At 43.7% G+C, this 15,286-nt stretch overlaps 1 protein-coding gene across 3 annotated transcripts in view; it reads right to left on the bottom strand.

The window, feature by feature from the left end:
* RabGGTa (Rab geranylgeranyltransferase subunit alpha) overlaps positions 1 to 15,286 on the bottom strand; it is a 112,154-nt gene that overhangs the window by 27,577 nt on the left and 69,291 nt on the right. For 2 of the 3 annotated variants that reach the window (XM_075878354.1, XM_075878355.1), the window contains exons 9-10: positions 9,508 to 9,665; positions 1,212 to 1,300 (exon numbers count right to left, since the gene is read on the bottom strand). In XM_075878354.1, coding sequence (XP_075734469.1) covers positions 1,212 to 1,300; positions 9,508 to 9,665 — 247 coding nt within the window. Of the gene's footprint in view, positions 1 to 1,182; positions 1,301 to 9,507; positions 9,666 to 15,286 lie in introns of all 3 variants that reach the window. The other variant, XR_012887124.1, reaches the window with a different exon arrangement.

Below are 15,286 nucleotides of genomic sequence, written 5' to 3'. Positions count from 1 at the left end.
GGGAAAGATTACATATATATAATGAAAACAAGGGTGGCACGTGTAGCATTCGAATGGTAGTTTGCCATTCGATTGCAATATCTTGAAAACAAATTCGCGCCCGTGAAATCGGCAGTCTTTCAGTGTGTGAAGTTTCGGACGTGATTTGATATAGTTTCTGTGTAATGCGCATAATCGAGGCGGTCAGAGAAATAGTTGGCAAATTTCCGCGATGTTGCTTTTTCTTGTTAGACTCCCTTCCCTGCTTTCGGATTTATTTCGTTGGCAACGCAGTTCTTTAGGGGGTAATTTTTTTTATTTAACATTCGGAAATTTGAATAGTTGTAAGCACCACATGCTACAGTTTTCGGACATACAAGGCTGCATGCTCAACAGGTTTTGTGCAACTTTGGCCCTTAAAGGTTGCTTTGGTTTTAGTGCTATACCGCTTATAGTGCAGATAGTCACGACTCCCGCGACCTATGTTATAAGCAGTCTTTACTGTATATGAGTCAAAAAAAGAAAGAATGCTTTAATCTCAGCAAACTGCAGGAATTTAGCCTTTGTCCTCTAACATGGGGTACTGATGTTGCAAGTACCCAAGCACGCCACCTGATCAAGTTGTTTTTCATGTTTGGGTGAGATTAGTTATAAGAGAATGCACTTTAAATATTACTATGACACCAACATTTTGTTGCGCCTGAGGAAAGTAAGCAGTGCGGGCACCACTCACTCATTCTGAACATGTAACATTTTGTAAATATGAAATATTCTAAAGGTAGGGTGAATAAAAAAAAAGAGTGGTTGTTTAATGGTCAATCCTGTGACTATTAAACAAAAAACACTCAAAGTCGAGAGCATGAAGAAGGGTGCTGCAACAGTGATGCAAAGCCTAGAGGGCTAAAATGTAAACCAGAAAATTGGAAGCAGCTGTAAGTATATATAAGAAACTGAAGTCACTTGGGCTTCACTGCCTTTCAGTATTAGCATTTTCAGCTAGTGAATCCGGTTCTCACAGAGAATGCTGCCCTTCCACACCAAATTTGTAGAATGAAACACATAGACATGATAAAAAAATAAAGGTAAAAAGTCAGAAATTCACTTAATAAATGCCAAATGAATCAAATATAATGCCTTTTTTTTTTCTGAAGTTTGTCCAGCTGACAAACATGACTCTTTCTCAGATGGGACAATGTTCATTACCACTTTTAAACATTTTGTCAGGCCCTTACACTTGTTGAGAGGCTCGAGGTCATGCAGCTCCCTACATGTTTTCAGCTCATTCTCCAACACTGAAGTGCGGGATGCACTCAGTTCACAACTGAAAGGAAAAAGTGAAAATAAGGAGAGACGCTAGCATTTTTATACTACAACAGCAGTAAGCTGTGAGAGTACAGGAAGAAAAAATTTTTTTGCCCATCATATTAAATACCTCTCACATGTGTGATAACTTTCCAGATCAGCATGATTCTTATGACGAATACTAAAGCAGAACCAAGAGATAAATTTACTCTGATCATTTAAAGCCAAATCCTCAACTCAAACTTTCACAAATGTACTGTTTTACATATCAAGAATGAAAGCTTATGTAAAGTATGATGCCTCAGTACAAATGAACCCCTTTATAAAAGATATGTAACAAAGAGAAGTTTTTTTATAGGTATGTGGAGTTTCATGTCCCAAAACCACCCTATGATTATGAGAGGTGCCGTAGTGGAGGGCTGTGGAAATTTTGATCACCCGGGGTTTTTCAGCGTGCACCCAAATCTGATCACGGGCGCACAGCATTTTCACCTCCATCAAAAATTCAGCCACCAATATTAAGATTCGATCCTGTAACCTGTAGCAGCTAAGTACCTTAGCAACTAGACCACCGCGGCAAGGCAGGAGCAGTTTTTTTGCCCTCATATCAAGGGTATTTTATAAGTAGGGTACTATGTTATTTACTGTTTCAATATAGGTAACCTAGAGTAAAAGAAGCAAAAGACAAAACTATAGCCTTTTGCATTAGGTTTATTATATACTATTTGTCCTAATTCTATGAAATTCGCTTAGTGGACAACTACACGAAGAACACATCGATGTCTTCTCTAATGCAACTTTTTCGCATTACTTCATCTGTGTCTCTCTTTTTAGGAAGTTGACATAATCACTCTGCTCGAATTCGCCACTTAGACTCACCGTTAAGAGAATTACGTGCAAAAGATAAGTGTCCACTGAGTACTCTGGCTATTCTTCAAACATGTGGACACATCTTCAATGATTCCTCTTTGGGAACTACACAAAGAATGAGCCCACCACATGATGAGAATGTAGGCCAATCAAAAGAGATACTGACATAAAAAAATCCCCCCCCCCCCCAATCAAATGAAAGGCCAAGCAATCAAGAGCCTAGAAAATGTACCGCTAAGTGCGAGTGCACACCACACTAGGAAAGTAATTACAGCATGTTTTTAAAACTTAGTTTTGGTTTCCACGTTATCCCGACAGCACAACACAGTATGAGCTTTTTATCATGCATTCCCGCAAGATATTGTGACGCTTTCATGACCGTTTCACACCATTAATGACAGACAAGTAGCCATTTTGAATGTTTTGGTACCTGATGTCATCACACTCACACATAGTCTGAATGCTATGTGAAGCCATAAGATTTAGTATTGCAGGCTAACGCCAAGCTAGGGTCGATGACAGTGCTTCAATTGGTGTTGCTACTTGAAGAAAAGAAAAAAAAATCCAGGGACATCAGCAAATATCAAAACCACCTATAAACTTTTTGGTTTCACACTTAAGTAATTAGAATTTTTATTATTAAGAAACCAAATTTTTGCAACTGTGTGTAATAAACTCTGAACCACCTATAAACTTTTTGGTTTCACACTTAAGTAATTAGAATAAAATATTTGCAACTGTGTGTAAGTAAAACTCTGAAGTAAGCTCAAAATGATGCAGTGTTCAAATAAAAATGCAATCTGAAATACATTTTTTGTGAAACTTTTGAAGTCATCTTTAATAGGTAGTAAAAAAAAAATTCGAGAGGGTAAAAATTTTATAGATTTCTAATACGAAGCAAATACAGAGCTGGAGAGATTTTCAGCACTGCCTAATGCATAGGAAACCAAAATTATCACAGCACTCAATCACAATTCAGACTCGCGCTGCATGTTGACAGTCATTCAGCAACCAAATGGAAGCAGTAAGAAAATGTAATACATAAGCAACACCTCCTTGAACATAAAGATATTAAAGCTTAAACAATCAATTTGTAAGTGGAAAAACTGCACAAAAAGAGACAAAGCACAACAAAAAAACATATGGGACAATTGCTGACTAATAATGATCCAATATACAGAAAAATAGGTGGGAAACCAATAACACGTGAAATTTCTAGCCTTCATTACAACACGTAGGTAGAAGCTGTCAACTGATTACGAAAGTCATCGAGGCTATCCAAAGACTACAAATGCAAAGTCCAACATGTGGAATCATTAAGCAAATGTGAGATCAGTTAACTTTTTTTTGCTTAGTGTCAGGGCCGGTTCGCTTATGCAAGCGTCACCCTTCAGTTGATAGTGAAGAGGCGATGCTATTTTTTCCTTTTACAAATGCACAATCAACAAGCCCAATGAACCACACTTCTGCTTATCAATCCAGTAGTCATTAACCATGAGGCAAACCATCTGTTGTAGTCACCTCTTTATGCTTCACATGCCTTACAACGATAAAAGGGCGTATGAGACATAGTACTAGTATCTATAGCACCACAGCACATCTTCCTTAATAAACAGACTTCAAAATATGATTTTCCGGAGCCTTGGCATTCTGTTTAAAAAAAATGTTGCTGCACAGTACTCAAATATTGACAATATGATTGATTAGGCAAGTTGGTGATTCATGATTATTCCAAATAATAGTGCACTTCGTAGATGCGGACAGGATAGAAGCGCTTGTCCCTGTCGACCCTGTCCGCGTCTACATAGTACGCTCTTATTTCAAACAAATATTGAAACACGACATTGCTTTTTATCTTATTATTATAATAAAGAGCTGAGACAGTCAAAACTGTTGTTCGAGACCAGCGTAGGCCTAGCTAGCAAAATCAGCGACAGTCCGGGCCGAGCGTCTCGCGCTTAGCACTGACAATGTGTTCGCCGAGATTTGCATGACCCACTACATTCATCATTACATATTTCCCCCTCGCTGAAGATGGTGCCGAGTAAGTGTTCTAAGGTGTCATGAGGACAAGTGGTTCGTGATATGGTTTGAGGCGATCCACATGTACGATTTCGCGGCCTCGGGGACGCAGGTCCACAGTGGCCGTGAGGTGTTCGATGAGGTGGTTAACAGCGGAAGTTTGTTCTATGACGCTATAAGGTCCATGGTACCTGCTGACAAACTTTGTAGAGGTACCAGGAGCAGCACTGGGGGGCACCCACAGCCAAACAAGAGAGTTCGGAAAAAATTGGTAGTTGGACCGTCCATCGTCGAGACGAAATTTCTGTAGCCCTTGTTCTTGTGTTGTAAGGGTGCGAGCTAATTGCCGACATTCTTCCGCATACCGCGCGGCTTCGGAAACTGGTGTGCCTTCGGATGAGTCGGGTCGGTAGGGGAGAATGGTGTTGATTGGAGATGATGGTTTTCTACCATAAAGTAAAAAGAAAGAAGAAAAGCCTGTCGTCGCTTGAGGTGCCGTGTTGTAAGCGTACGTTACGTAGGGAAGGATAAGATTCCAGTTGGTGTGGTCGGAGGCGACATACATAGAAAGCATGTCGCCAAGAGTACGGTTGAAACGCTCGGTCAAGCCATTTGTTTGTGGGTGATATGCGGTAGTACAGCGGTGAGTCGCATGGCATTCTGCAAGAAGTTCTTGAATAACATCCACGAGAAAGACGCGGCCTCGGTCGCTCAAAAGTTCACGTGGACAACGTGAGGCAGAACAAAATGTTGCAGCAGGAAAGACGCAACGTCACGTGCCATCGCGGCTGGTAGAGCGGCCGTTTCTGCATATCTCGTGAGATGGTCGATCGCTACAATAATCCAGCGATTACCAGCTGACGTATATGGTAGAGGACCATAAAGGTCTATTCCAACCCGGTTGAATGGTCGCACTGGGCACGGTAACGGCTGCATTGGTGCAGTAGGACGGCTAGGATCGTGCTTGCGGCGTTGGCACTCTGTGCAAGATCGAATGTACTTTTGAACGAATGTGTGCATGCCGCGCCAATAAAACCGAAAACGTAGCCTGGCGTAGGTTTTAAACAAACCGGCGTGCGCACACTGCGGATCGGCATGGAAAGCAGCACATATGCTGGCATGGAGATGCCTGGGTATGACGAGTAGCCATTCGCGACCGTCAGGGTGGTAGTTGCGGCGATAAAGTATTCCATCACGGATGGCGAAGTCAGAGGCTTGTCGGTGTTGCGCTCGAGATGGCTGGTGGGCGAGTGTTTCAGATAGGTAATCCATGAGAGACGCAATCCGCGAATCTTTGCACTGCTCCGCAGCCATGTTGATGGGTCCTGATAGTGGAAGGAAGTTGTCTTGGATGGAGACACTCGCAATATCAGTAGAAACAGGCGAACGCGAAAGAGCGTCGGCATCGGCGTGCTTCTGGCCTGAGCGATAAATGACACGGATGTCGTACTCTTGGAGCCGTAAAGCCTATCGTGCCAAGCGTCCTGAGGGGTCTTTGAGGGAGGATAACCAGCAGAGCGCGTGGTGGTCGGTAACAACATCGAAAGGGCGGCTGTACAGATAAGGCCGAAATTTTGTGATGGCCCAGATAATCGCTAGGCATTCTTTCTCAGTTATGGAATAATTTGCTTGTGTTCTTGTAAGAGTGCGGCTCGCGTACGCAACAACATATTCTTGGTAACCAGGCTTTCGTTGGGCGAGTACAGCGCCAAGACCGACACCACTAGCATCTGTGTGGATTTCTGTGGGAGCACTTGAATCGAAATGACGCAGTATGGGTGGTGTTGTAAGCAGTTCACGGAGCTTCGCAAAGGCACTGTTGCAGGCCGGAGACCACGCAGATAGATTGCGGTCTCCCTGAAGTAGGTCTGTCAGAGGTGCCATGATCGAGGGGAAATCCCGGACGAAGCGGCGGAAGTATGAGCAAAGCCCAATGAAACTACGCAGCTGCTTGAGAGACGCGGGCCTCGGGAACTCGCGAACAGCACGTAGCTTAGCGGGGTCAGTAAGAACGCCATCCTTCGACACGACGTGTCCGAGAATGGTCAGCTTGTGCGCTCCAAAGTGACACTTCTTCAAGTTGAGTTGGAGGCCTGCTGCAGAGAGGCAGCGTAGAACCTGTTCCAAGCGACGAAGGTGCGTGGGAAAATCGGGCGAGAATACCACTACATCGTCTAAGTAGCACAAACACGTGTTCCATTTGAGGTCTCGTAGGATAGTGTCCACCATGCGCTCAAATGTTGCCGGCGCATTGCATAGGCCGAATGGCATCACGTTAAATTCATCTGGTGTAACAAAGGCAGTTTTTAGCCTATAATCCGGATTCATGGGCACTTGCCAGTACCCAGAGCATAGATCAAGGAAGGAAAAGAACTCTGCGCCTTGTAAAGAGTCGAGGGCGTCATCGACTCGAGGCAAAGGATAAACATCCTTTCGTGTTATTTTGTTTAGGCGACGATAATCTACGCAAAAGCGTATCTTGCCATCCTTCTTTTCAACTAAAACAACCGGCGACGCCCAAGGACTGTTTGATAGTTGAACGACGCCTCGCTTTAGCACGTCACCTACTTGTTCATCGATGACACGGTGTTCAGTCGGCGAAACACGGTATGGTCGCTGCCGTAGTGGTGGGTGATTACCTGTGTCGATCTGGTGGCATACGGTAGATGTTCGACCTAAAGTAGCGCTGTGACTGTCAAAAGATGGCCGAAACTTGTCAAGGAGGCTCAAAAGCTCACACCTCTGTTGCGGGTTTAAGCCTTCGTCGATGACAGGGTTGAAAATGTCGGTAGTGGAAGGGTCATTCACGAAACTACAGGAGAGGGCGCTGACTTCCGATGATTCATCAGGAACGTCAAGTGTAGCGATGGTTTTGAATGATTCTATCGAACCGATACATTCGCCTCGAAGCAGCGTAATCGTGAATGGGAACGGATTCTCCACAGGCACGTTGGTCGCACCACCTTGAAGAGTAAGGAGAGCGGTTGGGAGCGGTGATAAGTGGCAATGAACGAAAGCAGCGGAAGGCGTGAAGAATGTGGTAGCGTCGACGACGGCGGAACACGACACAGGTGCGAAGACAGTAGCGCGTGGAGGGATCTAGGTGTCGTCACTAATGACCAACTTCGCGTAGGAAGGGCGATCGTGCACTGGTAGCGCATCACCAAGGGGACAAAAGGCGACTTCGGCACGGGCGCAATCAATGACGGCTTGGTGATAAGAGAGAAAATCCCAACCTAAAATGATGTCATGAGAACAGTGTGGGAGTACTACGAACTGCACTGTGTAGGGCACTCCTTGAATTACAAGTCTGGCAGTACACGCGGCCACAGGCTGCACAGGGTGTGCAGTGGCAGTATGAAGACATGAACCCAAGTAAGGCGTTGTCACTTTTCGAATTGAACGGCAAACTTTTTCGGCGATGACAGAAATTGCGGCACCAGTATCAATAAGGGCAAGTACGGGTACACCTTCAAGAACGGCATTAATTACATTCGGCGGCGAACGAAGAGGGCTTGTGCTTTGCGACGAGGACGCAGTTCTTGCCTCGGGAACTGCGTCATTTAGTTTTCCACGTCGATTGTAGGGGGGCATCGGCGCATCGGGGAGGGCGAGCGTCGACGTGGAGAAGGAGATCGGCGATCAGGAGCTGGTCGGTGGCTTGGTCGAGGAGCGTACAATTCGGGGTATGGAGTGTATTGAGTGTACATGTAATCGTTCTCATATGGACGTGGGTTTTCACGTGAGTGGAGTGGGCGGCGGCGGCACAGACGTGCGACGTGCCCAGGTAGACCACACGAAAAGCAGATCGGTCGGTTGTCGGCAGTGCGCCATGGATTAGGGACCCGGCGAACTGGAGGTCGTGGCGGCTGGGCGGCATAAACAGGAGCAGGCAGTGGAGGTGGCGCTTGGAACGTCTGTGGTCGTGGTCGTGCTGCTGCTTCGGCGTACGTCAATGGTGCATTGACTGGTGGCACCAGCTGCGGAGAAAGGACCTCAGACACTTGATCTCGTATAATAGTCGGTAGAGTAGGGCTAAGCGGCGCACTGCGCTCCGGTAGGCCAGAGATGAGCGAGAGTTGGCGGGCAACTTCTTCGCGCACGAAATCTTTGATCTGCGAGAGGAGGACGGGGTCTTGCGAGGGAGTTAAGCCGGACATCGATTCCTGATGTGGGACAGCACGGCGGGTGACGAGACGTTGCCGGCGGAGCTCATCATAGCTTTGGCAGAGCTCGGTAACTTGGGCGACAGTAGCAGGGCATTTTGAAATGAGCATCTGGAAGGCATCCTCGTCAATACCCTTAAAAATATGCTTGATGTGGTCCATCTCTGTCATGTTTACATCGACGCGTTTGCAGAAGTCAATGACGTTTTCTATGTAACTTGTTAAGTTCTCACCAGGCAGTTGAGATCTTGACTGAAGGCGCTGCTCCACACGAAGTTTGCGGACAGAAGGACGACCGAAGACTTCGCTGAACTTTGCCTTGAATGCTGTCCAGGTGGGAACGTCGGTCTCATGGTTCCGAAGCCATAAGTGGGCAATGCCACTGAGGTAAATGCCGACAGTGGCCAGTCTCGTGGCTTTGTCCCATTTGTTCAAGACACTCATGAGTTCGTAAGTAGCCAGCCAGTCGTCGACGTCGTGATCGTCAGTGCCACTGAATATGGGGGGATCTCACTGACGGATCGCGCCGGAGCCCACGATGGCCTGGGAAGCCATAGGAGGAGGGCTTGTGGCAGATGCAGTGGTCATGACAGCAGGTAGAGTCCGGCTTCGCAACTCCAGGATTGCAAGGCGACCCCGCAAACTCTACCAATTATAATAAAGAACTGAGACAGTCAAAACTGTTATTCGAGACCAGGTAGGAGCGTAGGCCTAGCTAGCGAAATCAGCGACAGTCTGGGCCGAGCGTCTCGTGCTTAGCACTGACAATGTGTTTGCCGAGATTTGCATGACCCACTACATTTATCATTACAGTACAATGACTCGTATTGTCCATTGCTCGTGATAATTTTATATTGTCACAACGAATCTTAATGCTAAAGGTAATGCTGGCTCTGATGTAAGTGTTCGAGTGAAAATTACGCTGATATGGTGATGACTTTAGGCACTGGAATGGACAGTATGTGCATTACACATAGCCCTTAATTTTCACATTTTAATTTGTGAATATTAACCATGCACGCATATTTTTGGGGTAGACTGCCATTGCACATCTGTTCTCTACAAACAGCCAACTCAGTGAATTAAATTAATGTGGTATATTTTAAAAAGTGACCACATTCACATCTGAGACATTCTTTCCTTCTGAGATAAGTAAAACGGGCTGTACCTGAACAGATGATTGCGTGGAATGTTTCCAGTGACCTTTGATTCCTTTTGAGTTGCGGCTATGAAAAGACTGGCAGTTGCAAATTCATTATCTTTTCCATGAACTACAGCTTCCAATGTGCAATCACCAGGTAGTGAGCCTTCATGCAGATGGCACCACTGAAAGGAAAAGAAGGTGCACCGCTATAATAATCATGACATCCCTTGTTGTTCATACCTGCAGCATGACGGCAGATACACATTTCAGTAAGCTACTAATGCAAATATAACTGAAGTGCACCATTTGATGAATTCTATTTGGAAGTGAAACACTTCGGGGCCATTTTTGGCAGAAACTTGGCCGGGATTAATTTTTGAATAACCTTTGCTACACAAAATAATTACACACATAACCAAATTTGTTACCTTCAAACTAAAATATGCAATGTCACAAAACTGCAAAGTATTCAAATAAACATCTGAAAGTGTATGAGCAGTTTTTTTTGTTTTTTTTTTTATTGGATGAGTAGCTGTTTATATTGCTGGCATTTAGCATCCAGAAACCAAGACATGATTATGAAGAATGTGAAGAAAGTGGAGGCTTTGAAAAATTTCAACCACCTGAGATTCTTCAAGGTGCACCTACACTGACGTACACGGGCTTCAAGCATTTTTGCCTTAGAAAATTCGGCCGCCATGGCCTAGATTCGCACGACTTTCAGGTCAGCTGTTGAGCACCATAACCACTCGACCACAGTGCCAGGCAAGAATAGCTGTTTAAAGAAACACTAAAGGCAAATATTAGTTTAGGCTACACCTATTCATACTTGAGAATGTTTAAAATGTAAGTGTTATAAACAACAGTGCTTTAGTAGTTGTGATATCCAAGTAAATATATGACACAAATAGCAACTCCAGCTGGATTACATTATTGTACTAGCCTGATTATACAGCAGGGCCTAATAAATTTTGCCACTAGCACCCAACTACTTCCAAAAAACATCATCACAGTGCATTGCAAGAAATAATAAAATGCTAAACATAAACGATTCTCAAAGAAAGCATCTTTTAGGCACTGTCCAAGGTGGTTCATGGACTCACATACCAGAATCGATATGTAGACCCTTTAAAGGGGCACTCACTTTTTCAAGTAACCATGGAATGAATTCACTGTGAGAGCTTATTGCCTCACGAACACGAACTCAATGGCACAAAAATTTTAAGAATCCGTCCAGTGCAAGTGGCATTACAAATATTCGTCGCATGCTGAAATTGCATTCTCTCTTCTCTCGTCCCGACGAAAGCGCTGGGTAGTTAAGTAGGGAGGGATGGCAGGGCCAAAGAAGATACGTCACCCGCGTTTCGTGGCCTTGAGCACTTTTTTTTTCTTCAAATGCGCGACTTCTTCAGTGTAATCGCGCATGCATGCGTGGACAAGTTGTGGCCTCCCGCGGCAATCTCTGTAAAGACCGAGGGCCATGTTCAAATCAGCCAATGGCTGATAGATGGGCTTTCTACAAGTGGTTTTTGAGCGTCTTCGGTCATTTGGCGAGAGAAGAGGAAGCAATGTTTAGCTGATTTTGATAATTTATTGTGAATACCAGGCCGCGTTCTGCACTATAACATTTGGCTCGCGTGTTGTAGGGAGCCTCTACTACAACTCAGCAGCATTTTCTGACCATGCTCAAAAAGTGTTGCAGGGCCCCTTTAAAGGAGATCCTCTTATAAATTAAGGGGAAGCTGAAGCATTTTCAGAATTCGGTAAAACTTCATGGTTAACAAGAACCGACATTATTGTCAACAATGTCGTAATTTATTCCACAGTTCCTCCAGCAGAAGCTTTAGAAAGCATTCTTTACATACTTGAGGGTCACAAGGAAATATCGAGACACTGAAAGTTTTGCAGCTGGATTATAAAATCTGCCATAACAAAAAACAGCCAAGTGCAGTGTGAAATGGCATCCTATATCTTCTACTGTAGTTTTCGTGGCCCGCTCTTTCTGCACATCATTGCCAGAGTTGATCATGGAGTCCATGCTTCAACAGTACTGCAGTTGCAGATGACGTGCCATTCTAAAGATGACATCGCCATGTTCGCTCAGCATTTGAAGAAGCCCTGTGGCCACGGGCACTGTTTTTTGTAAAAAAAATACTGTTTTGTTCTCTTTTGAAAACACCCCCATCAATTTTAAAATTCAGCAGTGATTACCCACACCAGTCTTTTCTCTCACTCTCTTTTTTTTAATGTCTCAGCTTCATTCTAAGCACTTGATTTGCATGAAACAAGCACTGTGCAGCTGTCAGGGTAATACTTTTACAATGTACATCCACCTGTCATTTTGCCTTTAGAATTCCTTTAGAACCTATCAATAATTTTCTATATGTATGTAACGACAAAGGAACCAATGGTGTCAAAATAGATACTCAACAGCCCAAAGCTGTACTAAAGAAAAATATAAAAGAGATACTAAAAAATAAACCATTATTGTGAGATGTAGAAGCCAATTTTCACAATAGCAAAACTCACATCTATTGTTAAAAGGGTATTCACAAGGCTGAAAATTTGGAAATATTCATGACAGGTGGCTACACCACATTTAATTTAACATGCCATATTGTCTTGACAGCAGATAATTTGATGGCATCTGCTCGGGTTTAATAAATCATATATCAATGATGAAATACATTGCATCCTCAAAATCCCGAAGACTATAACTAATGCAGTGGACTTCCACCAATCCAACCTCATTTAATTTGATCTCAGCTGAAAGTACCAGCCAGTACCCATACATCTATATGACACCAAGCTTTCATTACAATGATAGACATTACCTGTTGCCAGACAGCTTTAAATTATCTTCGGGGCATGCTATGTTGTCATTCAAATGATCAAAAGTGTATTTTAACCTTATAACCATGAAAAAACTACAAAGCTTATTGAAAATAAATCCACGCATCTCTAAGAAGTGAATGATGACGAGTGGGCAATGGTAGGCCTCTAGATCCATAATGTCTACGCTAAAATCACCGACTACTAGAAAGCATGGACAGATGGATGGACGAATGCACCTATGGATGGGCGCACAGACCGACCAACGGATGCACGGACGGACAGATGGATGGACGGATTGACGGATGCACTGACAGATGCACGGAGAGATGCACGGAGAGATAGACAGATGGACGACGCAGGTGATCATGTATTGCATGGGTGATCATGTATTGTGCTTTCATATATAGTACTTTATTTATTTACACACAAAGTCGATTTTTCACAGAGGTGTTTTCATTTTTCATTGTGCAGGCATTCAGTCCCAGCTTCGGTTTTATGCAGTGTGATAAACACGGACAACAAGAAGGTTCGCTCCTACAACATTTTTTAAAACCCACATCTCCACTTCAGCAGTCAGACCCAACCTGGCCAGAATAATCATCATAGGCTTCGTGCATATGTAATTCAGCTCAGCAGCCAATGTGTCAACAAGCACTAACTTGGTGAACTATGCTCACTGCACAACAATATAATTCACCATTCTCGAGAGGTAATCACTTTTTGAAAGCTGTAATATGCAGCACTGATTAAATAAATGCCAAAGAAACGAGCTTTGAGTTGTCTGGGCAGAGGCTGGAAGACGTGGGCGGGATATGTAAACGACATTGTTTGTCTTAGTAATTCTTGGGGCTTAAAGGAACCAACAACCAATTTTAATGGTGCCTATTTCTTGTTAGCATAAGAGAAAGCTAACCAGTCAGTAAGTCTAATCACGGAATGACAGAGTGCAAAACACCATGAAACATTTGTGATCAGAACTTTTCTATCTGCAGTGAATATGAAGTCTAATACTTCCATGCTGCAAATTTCAGCGAGAGTGAACAAAGTGAACACAAGAGTGGTTCGTCTTCAAGTGCAGTGGCTTACAGTGTATGGGTGAACTCCGAACGCATGCGCCACGTCTCGGCTTGGTCTAATGGCAGCCACAACGGCACTGCTTCTCACCTCGCAGCCCCTTTTACATCATAAGCAGAAAAGAACTGAATGGGGCTGAATAAAAAAATATCTACTCCAATTTTGGGGATTGGCGCGCATGACAGCATCAGGCTACGTGACTAGGTCTACGTATTCCATTATCCAGCTTCAAGGCTCTTCTGCTAAGCTGCGTGACATAATGGTTTTTGTCATTTTTAGGCACAATTTAAAAATATAAATCCTAGTCACAATGAATGCTATAAACTGTCCATATATTTCATGGTCTTTTCATTTCTAATAGAATCTACTCCCATGTTCAGGCCCTTAAACGCCCCGAAACCAAAATATTATTATGAAGGAATGCGTAGCAAAGGGCTCCGGAAATTTCAAACCCCTAAGTTTCTATAACGTGCACCTAAATCTAAGCACATGGGCTTCAAGCATTTCCTTATCCACCAAAAATTCAGCCACTGCAGCCAAGATTCAATCCCGTAACCTACGAGTCAGCTGTCGAGCACCATAACGATTAGACCTGCCTGTCTGTGCCCCGAGCATACTGATCAAAGGGCACTTGATCAATGCTGCCACAAAATCTCACCTAGGTGCATGATGTTGATGCTCTCCACTCAACTTTTAAGTGAGTAGTTGGTCTCCAGATTATTTTTAGTGAAGTTTTGGTAGCCATAAACAAGTGAACAAGTTGTATCAAATGCATAGAACAATCAGTTACAATGCAATCACAAACAGACAAAGAAGGAAACTCACTTTTCTCATTTTTTTGGTGGCCCCTACATTTGACTGCTTTAGGTAGACCTTTCTAGTGACAGGAAGGCTCTATGACCATGGTTAACCATTCTTTGAAGCTGCTAAACTTAAATCGTGCATATACAAAGCAACTGACATTGTGTTTGAAATTTTACATCAATGCTGGCACAGCTGTCACAGTTCGCCACATAGGCGCCCCTGCTTTTGTTAATGTGGTGGAATGGCACAAAATACTCCTAAGAAAGCAAAATCTTAAACGTAACCAATGTACCTTCACTGTCCCAAATCTTTTCAGCAGGTTTATTTGTGTTTGTGGTGCACACTTTCCTGTTCATATTCGATCTACTTGGGCAAAACCTTTTCCATGACGCTATGTACGAGCCTCATTTCAAGAAGCTGCTTTCCTTTCTATAAGTTAGCACCACAGAAGAAGTGACCTTTTGTGTCTTGAACTTGGAATCCAGCTGTTACTATTATGGGCATATTTTGTTGTGCCATGGTTATGCTGAGCGCATGTCACAGTGACTACCTTGGTGGTGCCGGTTCAAGTTGGCACAGTGCACGCTCTTGTGTCACTTCCCTTGCTGCTGTTATCTATTTCAAGCTGTCACCAGGTCTGCTATCACATTAGCCAGAAAGTGGTCAGTTTCACTAGTTAGTGTCTGCACAGTATGTGTTTCACTCACTAAATGTGACTTTGAAGCTCGTCCTTTCGATTGTTAACTGCTCCCAGCTCATATATCCTATGCCAAGGGAAATGCACCCAATGCAAGAGAGGCCAGAGAAGTGGTTCATCTGGCATGAGTCACCAAACCATTTTTCGCTGTTGAGAAATCATTTGATAAATGCAGAAGAAACACACAATGGCAACATATTTTGTCATTCATAGCCACAAAACTCTGTCTAAATATGCAGGTCTCTCCTAGCTAAAAAAAATTTTGACCATTCTGTTTCTATGAGGTTTAGACACCTGAATGCATATTTATTATAGTTTTCTGCTTTGGACTTGTAAAATGTGGTTGCATGTTTCATATGAAGACATGTTCCACTCGAGAAAAATACTGCCACA

The sequence above is a fragment of the Rhipicephalus microplus genome, chromosome X, assembly GCF_043290135.1.
Source record: "Rhipicephalus microplus isolate Deutch F79 chromosome X, USDA_Rmic, whole genome shotgun sequence".
In the NCBI taxonomy this organism is placed as follows: Eukaryota; Metazoa; Arthropoda; class Arachnida; order Ixodida; family Ixodidae; genus Rhipicephalus; species Rhipicephalus microplus.
The sequence above is the reverse complement of the archived record's forward strand: the minus strand, read 5'-3'. Positions and strand labels throughout refer to the sequence as shown.